The sequence below is a fragment of the Dendroctonus ponderosae genome, unplaced genomic scaffold (assembly GCF_020466585.1).
Source record: "Dendroctonus ponderosae isolate FM_Combo_2020 unplaced genomic scaffold, Dpon_F_20191213v2 Dpon_F_20191213_2, whole genome shotgun sequence".
NCBI classification, from domain to species: Eukaryota; Metazoa; Arthropoda; class Insecta; order Coleoptera; family Curculionidae; genus Dendroctonus; species Dendroctonus ponderosae.
The window spans coordinates 5,473,596-5,492,464 of record NW_026018165.1 but is presented as its reverse complement, the minus strand read 5'-3'; the positions used below and the strand labels follow the sequence as shown (position 1 = coordinate 5,492,464).

The following is an 18,869-nucleotide window of genomic DNA, read 5'->3' as shown; positions in this document are numbered from 1 at the left end:
ATTGCTTTCTTCATTCCCTTCAAATATATTGTTTGTTCATAAAAATTACACTGAAATTATTTTATATGAGTTTTATTTCACATTAGGTACACATACAGAAGTATCACACGTAGATTTAAGTACACTTGTGATTCATCATTATTAAAGTGATTTGTGATAATAGTAATTTAGAATCAAATCCCTTTACATAGTAATGATTTTCATTATAGACAAATCCCTAATAGTTTAGAAACTCAATATGTGAAAAGCAATCAAATATGATATATTAACAATATATTAACATAATATAAAATTTTGTTATTTACACAAACTCTTATTAAGATTATAGATGAGTAATATGTATTATTTAGACGCAGTCTCTGCTATAAAAGCTTTCCATATATACAAACATAACAATTACTTACAAACTAAGGTAAATCAGAGAGCATTTTTATATAATATATCTATCTATACTGGATGATATTGAAGCCGAATCAAAAACTGCAGCTTCAATAATTTTTTTATTTGTTTTCCATTTTGTTTTTTTGAACCATGAGCTTTTTTTTGGTTTGAGTTACTTATTAACTAAATAGTCTTGGGAATTCGCGTCGCTGTTGGTGTGACATCCCTCTGCCGAAGAACTGCATGGACTTTGACAAGTGCTATCAATACAACTGATATCGCTGCATAAACTGGCGTGTTTCATTTCGCAAATATCGATAAATTCTTCAGCCATAGCTCTATCTAATCCTTTAATTAATAAAATCGGTTACTTTACTTAAGTAAAAATCGATAAAACGCAATTAATATCAAAAGTTATAATCATCGAAGTAGCAAGAACAAAGTACGTAATCATTGAAAGTAAAATTCAAGATAAAGAAAAACAAAGATAAGTTGGAACAATCACTAAAAATTTAAAAAATGCAGCAGTCAAATATATTCTTCAGTAATGAAGAATTATTGTTCGATTGGTATGTCTCAGCGTGTAGGTATTTCTCAGCGTGTATTTTTCAATTTTTCACCCAAGTTTCTACTCGGAAAATTTGGATTAGGAGAACACGAATGTTGAAAGTATTCTAATTATCAAAATAAAGTAATTATTACAAATACACTACTTCAAACAATATTAAAATTTGAGCATATCAAACCTGTATATGTCTTTACAACTTCTTCATCAGTCATTTGTGTTTCACGATTTTTGGACTTGGATTTGGATCTGGACGATCGTTTCGGAGTAGGTTCTCTGCTTCGCGACTTCGATTTAGAACGCGATTTTGGCTTGTCATGCTTAGACATTTTTATTAGCTGAAAATTTCCACATAAAATAAGTTTTAAACTAACAATTTGCATAGATTTTCACACCATTATTCGTCGAAATTCTGCTAAACGAGCCTCCACATTTGTTATTGCATTTGATTTACCTTAAAGCCTCTTAATTACGAACAAAATTACTTACTTTTCGGTTAGGTGGAGGAATTATTGGGGAAGGCACTGATCCCAGTGGTGCAGGAATTAAGGGATAACCCATCATTTGTTGCTGTAGCATGGGAGCTGGTAGCGCATATAGGGACATTGGCATTACATTTGAAATCTAAAATTAATTGAAAAAAATTATATAAAACCCAAAATACTTCGTTAAAAGTAAATAAATTCTGCATCAGAAATGCTTTAACTGTCTGTAAATAGGTGGCATTTTGTTGGAAAAAATAGCTAACGGGCGAATAAAATCTTCATTAAAATGTGTTAAGCTCCGAATTTAATGGTACTAAATGTTTCGCAAATTTACAATCCAACATATATTCCTTAGTTAGTTCATACAATAAAACTGATCATTTGTATTATCAGTTACGGAAACATATAACCAAAATAATTCAGGTTCGATAAAATCTCAGCATGGCGCAACAGCCTTGAGATAGAAAAAATGTTTTTTTCTCGTCTAGAACAATTTTAATAAAATTCCTTCAAGGCTTGGCATCAATATCGAAGAAATTAAAAACCAAATGCCACTGCGGAAGGTGCGGCGATAATAAATGTAAGAACTCGTCGTGCCATGTGAATTGACAAAGAAGGGAAAAGTTAGACCTCAGGCAAAGATCAAGTTAATCTAATTATAGGCAAAGAATAAAAAAAATATTTGTATCGAACTAATTCTTTGACTCTAATGCGTATTTTCCTTTTTCCGGATTTTTATCAATTTCTTCTGCTTTCGCGCGATGTAATTAACATTCTCAAAAGCAATTACAATGCTCTTCGTTATTGCTTTCCTTTAAAAGCCAATTTTATCAAAATCAAATAAATGCACACATTTAGAACATTTACATAATGTTCACATCCTAATAGACTGACGAATTATTAATTACGTAGCACTAAAATTGTATGCATACATCAGTGAATGAACAAGAGCATTAATAAATCATGCGTTTTCTTTCCAATAGAACTTTTATATACGCCATAAAATAGCAGTTACTTAAAAGTTTATGAGGAATTTGTTCATTATTAACACACTAATTAATTAGCACTAAACTATTAAGCATACATCATTGATGAAGTGATTGAAGTATATTCAAGAGCATTAATAAATCATGCGTTTTCTTTCCAATAAAATTTTTATATACGCCATAAAACAGCAATTACTTAAAAGTTCCATCTTTAGTTGACAAATTGTATGTCAATTTTTCTAATAGAATAAAAACTACTGAAATAATAAATTAACTTGAATAGGCAACTGAACAGAATAATTATGAAGAGAATTAGAGAATATATTATGTTACACATTTAAAATTTATCGCTTTTAATTATGTGATTTTATTGTCGTTTAACTAAATTTATTTATTTGTTAGCTGTCAAATGTTTTTCAAATTTTTTAAGTTCTTATTGGCAATGAGGATGGAAAGAAAACGATTGATGTTTGATATAGTGTTGAAATTTAACTTTATATATTTGGTGAGCATTAAATAGCCAACGTCTTGTGAATTCAAAATCAATTAAATTCCTTAATTCCACTTAGCATGTTAAAAGTTTATTATTGAAAAATCGGTTAAATGTGATATTGTATAAGTCAAGAAATCAGGTCAAATACATAGCAAATTATACAACAAAGTTACCTTTGTAGTAAATATTTTGTTGGCAAGAAGCAGAAATTTTGCGAGACTGTAGGTGTTTAGATGGAAAACTAATGGTTAAAATGGACTAAGAAATAAGGAAAGATGTAATTTTATTCGTTAGTTTAAACTTATTTTCTGATATTTGCATACACATTTCATCTATTGAGCTGCTGATATGCTCAGCCTCTACTCACTAAAATGTACTCAAAAATTGCCATTTTATATATTTTGATAAAACACGATGAAAAAAACAGGAAAGTTACATTCTCGTAAAAGCGAGACACTCAAATGATAAGGATATATTAAAATTACTAGCAAAAATAAATTTCAAACAAACGGTCCTAAATTAATTTTTGTAACTACCATTAATTAATTATTAAACAAGCGAATATTTTAGTTCCTTCAATCCATCTTTGAGTTGAGCCTGAACAAATTTGCTGATAATTTTATTTTTGAATTAAGCAACTTTTTTTACTTTAAATATCATCAAAGAAAAAAATGGAGATTTATCCTCCTTACCCACTTTACTGACAGTTTTCTTACAATCCACCAAGACATGATTCAGATAGTTTTGTTAACAATGAGAAAGAGTTCTGGTCTAACTGGTCTGTTTCATTAAGAAAATATTTAATAACAAAGCACAAAGCAGATAGATCAAGAAGTGTTTCAAAATAAGATACAAAGTCAGCTAACATTCAGTATATTTTTGTTCATGTTTATTCAGAAATTATTCTTGATATAGCTGTTGATAGTTTTTCTCATCTCCTTCTGCATACCCTGTCAATCTTATTCAGTTCACAGAGTTTTATGTACAATTTGCATCAAAAAGATAGGAGTTGCTGCAAATTTAAATTGTGGCCATTTTCTCACCGGCGTGCTGAAGTTTAACAAATACCTAATTCATAAATTTGAGTAAAAAAGTTTAATTTTTAACACCATTTTGTATTTCTTACCTACGTTTTAAGAAGGAAGACGAACGCCTGAAAGTGTTCAAAACAATTCCAAAAAATAGGATTTTAATTAAATAGTGGCAGGTAATTGGAAATATAAAATAGCAGACTTGTGCAATCAAATCTCATAAAACAGCACGGCTAATTAACGTAGCGTTTTGTTTTTGGGTACTAATCAATTGAGTAATAGTTGTCTGTTCTTATTCCATGTAAGCAAATATTGCCGATTCACGTTCAATCAACGGGAAGGACTTACATGCATATTCCAATCTTAGAAGGTAGTGAAAGTGAAATAATGCAAAAGGAATGTTTTTATAAAAAATACGTGCCCATACATGTTCTCCAACGTGACAAAATTTATTGTCTTGTCTTGATACCCGGTATTTCTACACCTGTAAGTATACGGTCACTTTCGGAATCACATGTACGGACTCATTTGTTTATGGGTTCGGTTGATTTGCTTTAATGAATATTTTATGAATGATGAAAGAGAACAAACTGCACCTTAACGGGACGCACTTGATGCAAAGGAACTTCCAGAATATATCTAGTTATTGAAAAATATTTCTGCTCAAAATGAATGAATGTAAAAGTATTTTATTGAGCAATATATTTTCAGCCACGTTCTAGTGGTTTCTGGGCTAAGTACCAAATCTGGTAAATTATTTGAGTAGATTTCATCACAAGCTAAGCTTTTGATGTTTTATTCAAGCAGCCATTATGTCATCGCTTAACAAATACAAATTATTCTTGCAGGCATTCATTCACCTAATTTCCCAACAAAGCTCATCGGTGTTACCAAATCCGATTAATAAATTTCAACCCTATTTGGCAGTGTTTTTAGCTTTTCTATGCCAATAACCTACAACCACTCTGTAACGCAATCGTTATGCATTAATCAATCGATAATATCGAATGGGAATGTTGCATTCGAATGAAATTTACTAGATCGTGAAAATTATAAATTATTTTTGTAGCCACAAGTGTATTATTTAAGCAGTTAGACATTTGTTTTATTGGAATATTTTAACATGTTTATTGATTCGAAAATTATAAGGTGTGTGATAATGAATGTTTTAATAGAGCGTGGAATATTATTGCTTGCTTTGTGCCAAATTTACTTCTAGGAACATCTACATGAAATGTGGTTTGATAAAAGGAAGTTGGAAACTTTGATTTTGCAAAAACTCAAATCAAACGATCAAACTATTTTTTTAAAACAGACTGTTGAAAAAATGGTTTTAAATTGATTTGTATTATTAATGAAATGCATATACATACATATATTTTAGGCATAGAAACTCTACAGGCTTTGCAGCGGATCTGGAATGTTGAATTTGTAAAACTCATTTTAAGCTAAAAAATCGTTTGAAATACTCCCTTCTTATTATGCTACTAACTTTCTAAACTTTATTTTAGTTTAGTTAAACAATTGCAATAATTACTGGATTATTCTGATATATCTGAAGAAGACTATCGTAAGTGATGAAATAGTTAATAGGTTTCGGTCTGTAATTATCTGGAAATGCCATGAGAAAGTAAATCAATAGTGGACATTATTGCATTTAAACAGTTAGGAGCAAGATTATGGGGTCCGTTACAAAATAATCAAAATGCAGACAAATTGTCTCATGAAAAAAAATTACGGCTGAAAACAAATATGGATGTCAACTTTACTCAATGGTATTTAGCTTAATTCTCTTAACACTTCAAGCAAAAGCTTCATTAAGCTCATCACTCTCAGTCTCAGCCAAATAAATACCCAAAGTAGTCCATATCAAAAGCGATCACATCACGTGTCATGAAATATCTGCACTTAAACCGATGGACGATACATAAGTGTTTTCTTTATCTTCCAACTAAAGACATTGATAATTCTAATTAGGGTTATTAAAAATAAATAATCTAGAAAGACCGATATTGAAATCGTTGAAATTTTTTGCTAAGAAAAAATCGTCGAAGTGAAACGACTTAAATATATTGCAAAAACATCTTCTAAATGACCATCGTTAATTAATTATAGTAAAGTACACCATATGGTAGTTGTGTGCATCTAATCTACTGTTAATTTCTATGGAAGAATGGTGAATCATTCGACTGTTGTACTTGAATGTTTAATTTAAAACTGAAAGGTAAAGCTATATGTGTGCCATTGGTTTTGCTTTTTGACTGGTCGAACCTCTTTTCGGTTGTTGACTTTGTTAAATATTTATTAACTTTTACTTACGCCTTGAGCATGCTTATGAGTTCGGTGAAACTTTATCGAATACAAACAGGTATTCGCAAGAAGGGTCAATTGACCAGACACAATGTGGTGCGAGTGATAATATGCCAACATATTTTGATGAATGAATCAGAATTTTGCCGAAAAGAAAAAGTTTTCCGATAGGAACTTTTACACGACAGAAGTATTGTACCTAAAATTTCTAATTTTGAAGCTATAACGCTTATTTGTAATTAAATCGATTAATGATCGCACTTATAGAGATCCCCTTTTCACAGTCTATCACATTCACTTTATTTCGACCTATCCTTTTTTATTAGATTCACGCAGCAAATTTTATCTATGATTGAAATTGGTGTTTTTTTTATGAGAACCCAAAACAGTTAGATGCGGTTATTATTGATTGACTGCAAGATCAAGTTAACAACTAAACGAGCAGTAAATTCGCTTCACAAAGCAAAATCAATATTATAGTTTTTTGCATTTTGAAAGATTGGCTTTCTCGGTTGAAAACGCATTTCTAAACGAACCTTGACAATGTAAAATGAATGTTGTAAGGAGCGCAAAAAACTAGCTTTTGCTCTATAAGCAAACGAACATTCCCCGAAATTTGTTACTCAGGTCATAGATAGCAGCTTTCGTTTCAGATGGATAATGTTTATTGTTTGCGCTACTAGAATACGTAAATGCGATTTTTTAGGGTTAATTATTTTCCCAATGTGTGCACTGTTTGGATGAAACGGGTCGATTTGGGATCCAGAGTTTACATTTTGTCAGTTACACAATAAATAATGAGCATTACTCGGATCAAATTATTATCAAAGTTTCAAGCATTTAAAGTAACTCTATGGGGCTAAAATTATTTCGCCTCTTCGATAATTGTATATACGTTTCTGCGGAAATTACTGGTCGGTCAGATCGCTAATTGTAGTACGTTTCTCCTTATAAGTATTTAACTACTATATGGAACATATGTATTCTGAGAATAAATAAAGAATAGGAATACGACGGAGCTTTCTCTACCCGTACCAAATAGGATTTTCTGGTATTCATTTACGTGTTCAATAGTTGTGCCAATATTGATAAAAGTGTATTGATATTCAACAAGTATCAATAATGTACTATCACAATACTGCAATTTACGCTTAGTTTAAGCGAAAAGTAAGTTGAAAAGTATCTTTTATAAACGCAAATTTAGTATTCCATGTCGTTCTTCAAATTGCATTCTAAAATCTAATGTTTTCAAAAGCATAATAATAAAAATGAACCATTTTATATGCATAGCCAATCTTAGCCTTCGCTAAAGCAAGGAATTATACATTAGATACATTGTAAACTCGAACTAAAAGAGGCACACGGCCGGTTACGTTAAGCAAAAGTTGCCAACTTTTGAGGTCAACTAGTTGATTTTTAAATTTTAAGACTTGCAGTGAGAACCAAAAATATAATAATTTACTTGATGAAACAATCAATTAATGATATGACAAAGTCCCCCATTTCAACTATTTTCAGTGGATTCAATTACTTTATCTAATCACTCGTAATTCAATACAGTATTATTCATGCAAATTATAACAGTTACATAAAACTTGTTTTTTAACGGTTTCCAAACACAAAACCAAATATTGTTCAATTAGACCAATATACAATTATTCGTAGTGCAATTACTTTCCAAATCTTCAACCAAATAGAATCGTAATTACTATCAAATAGTTTATGGATTAATAGCTTTGGTGCAATCGTTAAAGCAAATTAGAATATCCCAATTGCGAAAGATTAGGTACCCGTTCTATTTCATTTATCGTTTAGTTCGAAGTAGTGAAATGGTCGGTAACAGCTGCAATAATTGAAATTAATTGGGTACCATGCTTTATCATCGGCTATGGATGGAACTGAAGAAAGAACCAAAGAAAAAGTAATAGCTTCCGGTAATTGCAGATATTTAGCAGGCCACTTAAAAATATTCGTGACTCCAAGCAATCACTCTACAACTTTTTCTTTCCGCAATTTATTGAAAATTTATTTAGTTTGCGTTTGAATTCAATTATAAACTTATATAAATTGGACATGCATACTCTTTTCGTTCGGCACACTTTCTTTATGAAATGGAAGCGTCGTATTTATAAGAATTACCAAGGAAAGTATGCTGAATTTATATTACCCATATCGTCCACGACACATCTTTCAAGAAAATGCCACCTTAATCCTGATATTTTGTGATTCATCATAAACATTTGCATAACAACTTCTGTTACAATACTCGTAAATCATGTGCTGTAGGCATGCTTTTTACTTACATTGCTGCCTCTTCCCAAACTAGATGGAGGCCCAGTGACAACATAGATTTGAGGAGCATGAGAAGCTCCATGCTTTTCCATTAGCCAGGAGCTTACCAGAGCCTGGCTTCGATGCATATTTAAGTTATCCTATAGATGAAAAAGGCGAGAAAAAAACTACGTTATAATATAAGCCAGACAGTTTAGAAACCAACTCATCCGTAAAAATATTTTTCACTGCCTACCTGATAATAATCTTCATTTTTCCTGAAGCAAGGGCATAATTCCCTCGAACTCCGATATGATGCAATCGCCGCTACTATGCATTCAACACTTGAAACGATTATCAATGCCACGTTGAAAAGAATTCCTCGATAGTTTTGGGAAATTTCCCCAGTGACTTTTTGAAACATGCTCATCTTATGGAACTGAAAAAGTCTTCTTATTTGAACTGACTAGGGATTTGATCCATAATTCAACATTAATAACTTATTTAAGTAAGTAATTTCAGTAACATTTGTGTAGCTGTATGGGAGAGTTTCCTTTATGATTAGAACAATACAAGGAAAAATAATTGCCAGCATTAACATTAAGAGTTTGTAAATCAGTATCAGTTTTTAAGTACATCAAGCACCATAGTAATGAAATACTAGATGTTTGAAAGAAACTATACATTAAAACGTTTAAAGCTTGTATACCAATAGGCATCACAAACTATTAACATATTTGCATTTAATAATTGTTATTCAATTCTCACGTGCAGTTGATAATAGAGCGTGCCGTTAGCGTGTACGAGCAGCTAATTTCATGTTCAATTCTAGGGTAATTCGTTTCATTAACAAGTTTTTTACTGGCTTATTTAAATGCATTTTGCACTAGATTAATTGAGTTATTATATTAACCAAATTCCTATTTTCAGAGTGCTTGGGTTTTTGTGTTAATCTAATATTCGGTGTTGCGCATTGGTATATCTGCCTTTCTATACATGGAATATCCAAATTGTTTAAAATATATCATACATTTTCTTAAACTTAGTTTATAAATAAAATTAAATGACAGATATTATCGTTTTGTATCTGCTAAATATTATCTTTCTTTGTCGGTCTTCGTTATTTTATACAGACACAAATGTATTCTTAGTTACAATTATGTGACCACATTACACAACTTTTCAGGCATTTTAGAAAAGGAACTACATATCGCAATAATCGAATTTAAACTAATAATGTAAAAAGTTCTGATGATTAAATGAAATAATATTACGATAGAAAAAGTCCAATTTTGCTTCTCAAGTAATTTGAACACCTACTTAAATTAGTTAGTTCACTGAATGAGTCTTATAATAAAGCCTAGACTCTTCGTAAAGAAACCATCACATCACCAATCACCCAACAGGAGAAAGTAACCATTTACTATTTCTTGTAAGAAGTGCTACAAGATAAGTAATGAGCATTGAGCGCGATATTTTCTACTGTTGAAACAAGTACCTGTTGTATATGTTCTTAAGAGTGATTGCAGATTTAATAAAAAAAATTAAATATAATATCAATAAAACCATTTGAGAATCATACAGATCTGTATCTCAGAACATTACAGCTGGCAAATTGTTGAAAATGAACACAAAAAGCAAAAATACTTGCTAAGATCAATAATTGAATTGTAAAGAGTATGTTCTTTTAGTTTCATTAAATTATATAAATAACTGAAATCTCAATAGATTTCAATAAAACACAATTTTTTTTAGACAAAACTCAGCTCTTGAATTATCCTTTTCAGGATTGACATTTAACAAAAATTGCACTAATAATGAAAATGCGTAGGAATTCGATAAATAGTGAACGTGAAAGGACAAAGCTAATAAACTAAATTTAAGCATCCTTAAAAAGGAGACATCAATATAAAGCGACTTTCCAATACTGTCTGATCAATAAAAGCAAATTCATGATATTTCGAACTAAACTTTTAAACAATCAAAATAAGAAAGTAGTTGAAGATGTAAACTTATTCCGAAACGTGTTCCCAAAACGACTTGATTTTGATCTTACGCTCACAGGAAATATTAAAGACTATGTAGTCCCAATATGAATAATTGATCTGTGAATAATTTATTTTATGATCCATTATTGGAATATTTCGACCTGCTAATAATTTATTTAATAAATGTAATTCATCAAATCAACTTGTGATATTTTTTAAATAATTTTTCTTCCAAAGTATTCCTTAAATACGACAAGGGCCAAACAAACTTCTTATGCTCTAAGGTATTTAAAGTTGAAAGGTTTAGGCACTATTTTGTCTCAGAATAGGAGTATTTACAAATATACTTAATTTTATTATATATGATAATTTTATTATATTATTACCCCTTTAACTCAACTCAGAATAGCTATTATTATATAGCTCAGAATAGAATTTATTTTCTTTCGACATTTTTTGAATAAAACATTTTTTGATTGGGTGCTAAACACATCATTTTCAGTTAACTCTCTAATTATTCGTGCTAATTTAATTATAATTAATTAAACTGATAATTGTATGCGCTCCTGATAATATGATCTATAGTATTTAGAATGTTTTAAATTTTGACTTAAAATAATGAACGAATTGGAAATCTAAAAGCCCCCAATGTGTCTAATATAAAAAGTCTACAACTTTCCATAGCTATTTTATGCAAAAATAGCAACTTCAATAAAGCACTCACGTGTACTTGTAGTCCTTGACATACCGCAAATATTTCATAATCATCTCATCTGAAAGTAAAAGACTTGCGGTACCCACCGTCTAATGGTTAATGTATATTTCGGTGTGGGTACTTAGCCATTATACTGTGCGATACTCAAGACAAGGTTTGTTTTCTCATAGGATTGAATTGGCAGTAAATTTAATTGCATCAGGATAAGGCGAACGGGTCTTGATACGAGTAGATATTGTTGATTTTGTTTTATTGATTTGAATATTTTGCGTATATAAATGGTAAAACTCAAAGGCTCTTAGTTCGCTTACGGTTACGTCTCACGGCAAGTAATTTGCAATTAGGAGAATTCAAGTTGAAAATCAAAGAATAATAAAGATTACCAAAGCTCCCAAAGTACCCGCTGGTAATTATGTATAATATTTCTACATAATCGATCGTCTTTATTTGAGGTTTTCGCTAATCACTTTCACTTTCATTGAGAAACAGCCATACCGTTTTTGGGTCCAGGATTAAAATCTTCGATATTTACACAACGCCGATAAGGTATAAAAAACTTTCCATTTACATTTCAGTTTTATGTAAATTTAATTTTAGATAACTGGTTCCAAATCAATTAAACAAAATCGAGGCAGAAATAACGTCAACTTGAACTTGAAAATTACAATTTTTTTAATTAAAAATCTTGCTTTCAATGGCTTAGAATTAATTAATCTACTTTTATCTGGTATTAATTTTTCGAGGTAAACTGGTGCATTCTTCAAGACCTGTTTAATGTTTAAAACTGTCGAATCTTAGAAAGCGGTTTTTGTTGCTTATAATTCAGTTTTATCTCTTTCTTTGTGCAATATGCGCTTAAATATTTCCACTTTCGCTTTCCATGTAACAAATTACGTTTCTTATAGTAAGGCGTAAATTATATTTCGTAGATCTCGATAGTGACCGTATGAAGAGAAAGCGGTTCTAATTGATATATTGGCTTTATATTCTTTATACGCTAATAAGGAAATGGTTCATTTACTTTGGCTTTTGATGTATGATTAAGAATTTAGTTAGTTTACATAAAACATGGTTATTTGGAAACATCCCTCCAATATACAAAAATAATTAACAACAAATATTCAAGTGAGTCTACTGTAGGTTTTAGGAACTTCACTTTAATTTAGGGCGTGATTAATTTTTTTTTTAAATTACGGGAAATTAAATACAACTATGTCAAATATTATTTAGGAACTGCTATAAAAAACGTTTTAATATACAGTTTCATCACTCGAAAATATAAGCCAATTTTGGTATTTTTAAAGAGAATGAAACATGTTTATAATTCTGTCATGGTCATTATGTTCATTATGGATCATGGCATATAAACCATAAGGACTATTTAGTGTTCTCGAATGGATGAAATTCGATGCTTTAGTCATTAGCAGTTCTGATGATCAACTCCTTCAACTCTACCGGAAAGCGCAGAACTATGTTGGCATACCTCAACTTTTCCCATGGCCTCTTGAAATTCCACACTATTTACATCTCTGGCTAGTCCAGTGCTGGCAATGACGACCACAAGCTGACTCACAGCGATGCTTATTAAGCTCAGAGCTAGAAACGTCGTATGTGCAAACTTCTGAGCCGTATTGTTGAAAGGGCAGAAATGCTTTGCTGCTGCCAAAGTTCCTGATATTCCAGTAATCATCGACAGGATTCCGCCCCATACCCCAGCGCCCAACTGCAAAATATAATATAAATGTTAAAATTTATTCTAAAAATTCATTCAAACATTCTACTTGGGAAAAGTGAATTTTAGCAAATTTTAAAACTTCTAAAGCGTATAAAAACTGAATTACAATAATTTAATCTAGTTTCAAACACTACACATTTGTTACGGTAAATTTAAAATACAGAAAACTGTCAGGCTATCAAAGCAAATTACCTGTAATTTTGAAGAGATCAAGAAATCTTCAAAATCAAAAAAATTAGAATTAAGAAGCACTAAACCTACAACTATATATTTTTTTATTATCATTATCAAGTATAATTTTTTTGAAGACTTATAGTGATTGCTGAGAAGCCGCTTATTTGGATAGCTGCTGAAAATTTTCGATAAAATATAAAGTTAAATAATATATTTTCTATCCACCATCCATCCATCCCCGGAGAAGGTTAGCAACGGAACAGTTCTGTTAAGAACTAGTTTCCTTAATCATTATTTCAACCTCTAAGCACTGAAATGAAGGATCTCAAGAAGAAAACGTCCCATTCACATTCAGATGGACAATTAAAATACAAAATGTCAACATTCCCTAGTATTTTTATCTCTCAATAGTCGGCAAGTATTGTCTGACAACCTTTAAAATGCTAATGCTTATTGTATGCGAATGATAGGTGATACTTGAATAATTACATATATTGCCTATTAATTATTCTAGTAAAGTGATGCTGATTTTTTTTAGCTCTACGCCTGTGTATTGACCTGCTGCGCCTGTTTTGCAAAGAACGTTATTATTTATATGTACTTTTATTTAAGTTTGCTTCCTACAGCCAAGGATTGAAATTCAAACGACAAGTACGCTTTTAATTTTTACCAAGGCAGTCGACATGACTTTTACCAAGGTAATTCATACTTTTTCTGTCTGGATAATTTCTTAGAATGTCTTTAAACTATAGCATTTGACTAAAAGGTCAATAATGCAATTTTCTATGAAAATGTTGCCGGGATTTCAAGCCAAACGTGCGTCTAAGCACAAGTAAAAAAAAAACAATCTCTCAATGTAATTAATAAGTACCTACATGAGTAGTTTAGGTATCGGCGGCGATCAGGCAAGTTTAAAATCAATATGAATTTAATTTAAAAACTAAAGCAACAAATGAACTACATGATGTAAAGCTTGCTTGACAAAACACAATTGATTATTTAATATTAAAAGGCTGGATCTTGTTGGATGCAATTTTATAGGTGTTTTTCTTATCTGAACCCCTTCTCCCTGTGTCAGTCATTTCGGATCATGTTAATATCCGTAAAACACCCTTAAGTGCCTTTCCATTTAAACAAGCTTAACATTGTATTTGCATTCCCAATAATTATGCACGATCATTCTAGCAGCAATAAATACTCTCAAATACTTTATTTATCATTCATTTGCTTTCTCACCCATGAAAGGGCTCTTTAGAAACTCTCAAGAACATAAACACCATCCGAGTAATTTCCAAATAGCCGTAAATAATTAATACGTTTGTCCTGTCGACATCTCCTCTTATCACGGGGTCGAGCTAAGGGTTATTTAAGAAATAAGACATAATTAATAATGATTATAGTGAGACCGTCGTCTAGCTCTGAATTAGAGCTCAAACAGTATTTTAAGTTCTTGCGTCATTCTACTTGAACCTGTACGGCTTCAGAAATGGCCCATTATACTCATTTTTTTTCCCCCATGGAGCTTTATATGTAATAAAAATTATTAGTTTTAATTTTTCCAGTGACGGGGTACAAACACATACCATGTTAATGAAAGAGCAAATGTAATATGCAAAAGCTTGCTCCTGTTCCTTGCTACAAATTCCATGACGATAAAATAAAAATTTAAAAGCAAATAAACACAATTTATTACATTTAATGATTTAAAAAAATTATCATTCTACCTGCCTCATTTTTGTACTTTAACGTGTAAGTGAATAACTACATACATAGTTGACAATGCAATAGACTTACAGATGATCAATAATCGAGGTATTTGATGATACATTTTGACCTTTCAATACATTAGGAAGCAAACGACATAATTAACGCATTTAAATAGTTTATTTTGTTTACCCTAAAGGGCTTAAAGCTTTCAAGCAATTAGATATAATTTAAGACAGTTGCAGTACCTGATGAATTTGAATATTAGTTACTAACTCTGCTCAGATATATTTAGCGATTAATCAACTGGATGTAAATAATTAAATAGCACCAAACCTCCTTCTTGGGTGTATTTTTTACGATAATATACAAGTTGGGCTTGTTTGCTTGCTAATGCTACCTTGAAATACTAGTATGTCCTCAATTATTTCAGGCAAAAAACTTGCAGTCGAATATCAGTTTTACGATGGTTTCAATTTTCGTTTTGTAATGTTGCTTTTTGTTGAGCTGTGAAGAAATATTCCGTCATTTAGAAGATTATCTTCTGTAACGCAACATTTACCGCTTGAACCAACCCTGAAATCGATTGTGGTTGCAACGAATTTAAATGACCCTAAACGACAATTTATTGCAGATACTAATAATATTATCTTCGTTAAATTAGCTCGGATATGCCATATTTTTGCAAGAGGTTATTAAGTTACTGGTTAATTAAGTTCGAAATTATTTGCAAATAGGATCTGTTAAGTAACTTGAAAAAGCTTGAAAGCTGATCCAATTCTGCTATTTAATTGCAGACAACCAGACAATATAATATGTATCACGTCTAATGAGCAATAAAATGTTAATTTTATGCGGCATATGAAGCAAAACTAGGCAGTAAAGTTGAACCACTGGAAAACTCCTGATTCCTCATACAGAATTGAAGCAAAGATGATTCCGTTCTCTTATTTTTTAAAGCTGCCCATCTAATCAGAAAGTCAATGGCAAATTTGCACCTCAGGTTTTTCCTGTTTAGGTTGACCTATCACGAATTTGAAAATAGTATTCCTCCCAATTAATGTTTCTTACTTCATAGAGTCATATTTTAGAATAACGTGTTTTTAAACCACGTAAAAAGTACTTGTGTGCAGAAGCGATACTTCGCGGATATATATCACTCAGAAAGCAAACTGCATTAAATCACGGACATACGAGAAATTTAAAAAAATCAAATCATAAAACATTTAACATTTGCAACATATTGAGCGTAAAAGGAATTTAATTTGTAATATTAGTAGTGGACAACATACTCACATAGCTTAGGCTGGCCCTGTATGCGATTACATAAACTCCAAACAGCACCATTAAAAATCCAAATACAAACTGCAAAATTCCTAAGCTCATGAGGATCCTATTTGGCGTTAACATTTTTCTTTTCTTTAAAGAAGCAACTGATCCATTAGCTGAATGTTGTGGACTTTTGCAAATTAACTGATCTGTCGACATTTTAGTGGACAGTGTCATGGAGTGTTCATTTCCTTTAGATGCAATTTGAGGATCTCGTACAGATTTGTCCATTGGTGGAAGATCTTTGTGATCTGTCTCGGAAGGAGGCGGAGGAATATTTGTCGACCTCTGCTGATCCACGGGTGGGTCCACTGATGTCTCCATCATGCTAACAGGATTATTGGAGACGTATGAAATTTAGTCTCGTTTTAGGAGGCTGAAATAAATTTCTCATATGTAACCAATGATTTCAATTAGAATTTTAATTTTTTTTGAGCTGTTGTTTTGGTCGTCTAAATATAGGCACGTTTGCTTTCCAATTTTACTAAAACCAGGTGAACGTTTTCAAACTGATAACTTTTATGCTTTTTAGAAAGAACGATCTTTACAATTTTTACCGACTGAATTTTAAAAAGAAATAAATGTAAATTAGATTGGTTTAGTTAATAGAACTTGACCATTGCGGGATTTTCTCTCTATTTCCTTAGCGAAGAAAGGTTTTAATTAATAAAGTGAGTTAATTAATAAAACTAAGACAAACACTTATAATTTCGTATTGAACTTAAAATCAATTGCTGATTGACACGTTCTCCAACATTATGTTACACGTCCGTATCATTAACATTTTCATAAATGATAATGTATTTCAATATTTCCGTTAATTAGAAACCGCCACTGTTTATGAATTAAGCCGGCAATTGACGATTTGAAATTGCAATTTTCGATTGACAAATATAATTTCAATATATAAAGCTGGCGATAACAACAACAATACCACAGTCAACACATCTAATTAACCCATTTGCACGCTGAGAAGATGGTTTTAATGTTTAATGTTTAATGCGGTTTCAAAACCACATCGAATCAATGAAGTAGGGGAGAAGAAAAAATAATGTACTTAATGGTGTGAATAATTTCGCGTAACAAAGCGAGTACTCAGTATGAATTTCCTGTGCAATCAATTATAGTCACTACTTGCTTCTTATTTTTCCTATTGTTTGAATCATTAATTAATTTAGTATGTTGCGAATCTGTGGGGAACATTATATTTATTTTGCCAAATCTGCGAATAGAATAAATATATTTTGAAAGTAGTTTTTAGATCACGATATACCTATTTTCGTTAAAAAATATTTTGTTTATTTCAGGAAACATACGTAAATAAATAATATTAATGGATTCACCTAAAAAAATATGAATTTTGAAAGTAACATTTTTAGGTTTCGAGATTTAGACATTTCAAAAGTTGAGTAAATTTGAATGTAGGGATTGAAGCTTTCTTAGTGAGCCAAAAGATAACCCACATTTTTGTTATAAACTTGCGACTTATGCAGAGATCATTTAACCCTGTTTAAATGGCAAAACTTCAGTAAAGCATATTCACTAGGTACTAATCTTGCAAAATTACTTTTTGGTATACCTATGAATAAATGTCTTTAAGTAAGCACATATGGAATAAAATACCCTTGGTATAGTTTTTCTTTATCTGAAAGTAAATTAATGACAAATATTTCCAAGCGTTTTTGAAATTTCGGGTAAAACTGAAATCGCCAGAATTTGGTTTGCTCAGTATTAAGTTTCTATTCATAATATAATTTCAGCAATTATTTAACAAATATATGCAAAAATTATCTTACATAAACTAATGAAATTATATCCGAAAATAATCTACAACGGCGTTCGGATGTATAAAGTTCGCACACAAACAATCACTTTATCGTATCAAATCGCACATTTTAGAATATTGCCACTTATCGATTAACAACAATAACAGTCAACACAATGCGATAAACAAAAATCGCAAAAGAACTCGCTGATTTATTTGACGGTTGATTGAGGCGAAAATTTGCGCGCGTTCACTCTCGTTAATCCGTTCGCGCTCTTTGATAAAATAATTTAGATTAACAATCCTTTTGCTTGAATTGACTAGCCACTTGTTCTCTGCAGACTTGCAGACATTTCAGGAGGTGAAAGCTAATGGCAGTGATTGGGGACGGCTATTCGAACTCGTTGATCCTTTTCATTATTGGGATTCGTTGCATGAAACTCAGATGCAGTTCTTCGTTGGATTATCCATATAATCACATTCCAAGTCAAACCGAAATAAATTTACATGGTTTTTACATCTAAAAAGAAAACACGTCCATTTAGTTTTGTTTAAGTGAAAATTCAAATGGAGTTTCTTCATTCATTGTCTATAGGATTACACCCCAATCAAAAGTTTGCTGAAAAATCAATCCACAATAATTCCATATAATTTTTACACGCAATTAAAAAGTGTATTTTCTTCGTTTTTAGGAAACAATCATTTAGAAGATCTTCCATTCTAGAGGTGGTCCCAAACATAAAAAAGTAAAATTATTGGTGTGGAAAACGTCATTTTCACTTTTCAATAACGGAAATTTATTGATACTCGCCGTGCAATTTAAATAAATGAACACAATCACTAGTCATTTTTTTACAAATTCCTTCTTGGGTATTTTGCCTCAAAAATGTATGTAATATATATTATTTATATAATATATTAATAATACATACTGCAT

At 31.0% G+C, this 18,869-nt stretch overlaps 1 protein-coding gene across 1 annotated transcript; it reads right to left on the bottom strand.

Annotated features, from left to right (window-relative positions):
- Positions 1-56: 56 nt before the first annotated feature.
- Positions 57-18,575, bottom strand: LOC109538285. The gene is made up of 8 exons (XM_019905456.2): positions 17,964-18,575; positions 16,135-16,543; positions 12,709-12,948; positions 8,779-8,961; positions 8,555-8,683; positions 1,436-1,570; positions 1,128-1,284; positions 57-729 (listed from the first exon to the last, which is right to left on the bottom strand). Exons 2-8 carry the CDS (start codon positions 16,492-16,494, stop codon positions 554-556), a joined length of 1,380 nt encoding a protein of 459 aa, XP_019761015.1. The 5' UTR covers positions 16,495-16,543; positions 17,964-18,575; the 3' UTR covers positions 57-553.
- Between the last annotated feature and the right edge of the window lie 294 nt (positions 18,576-18,869).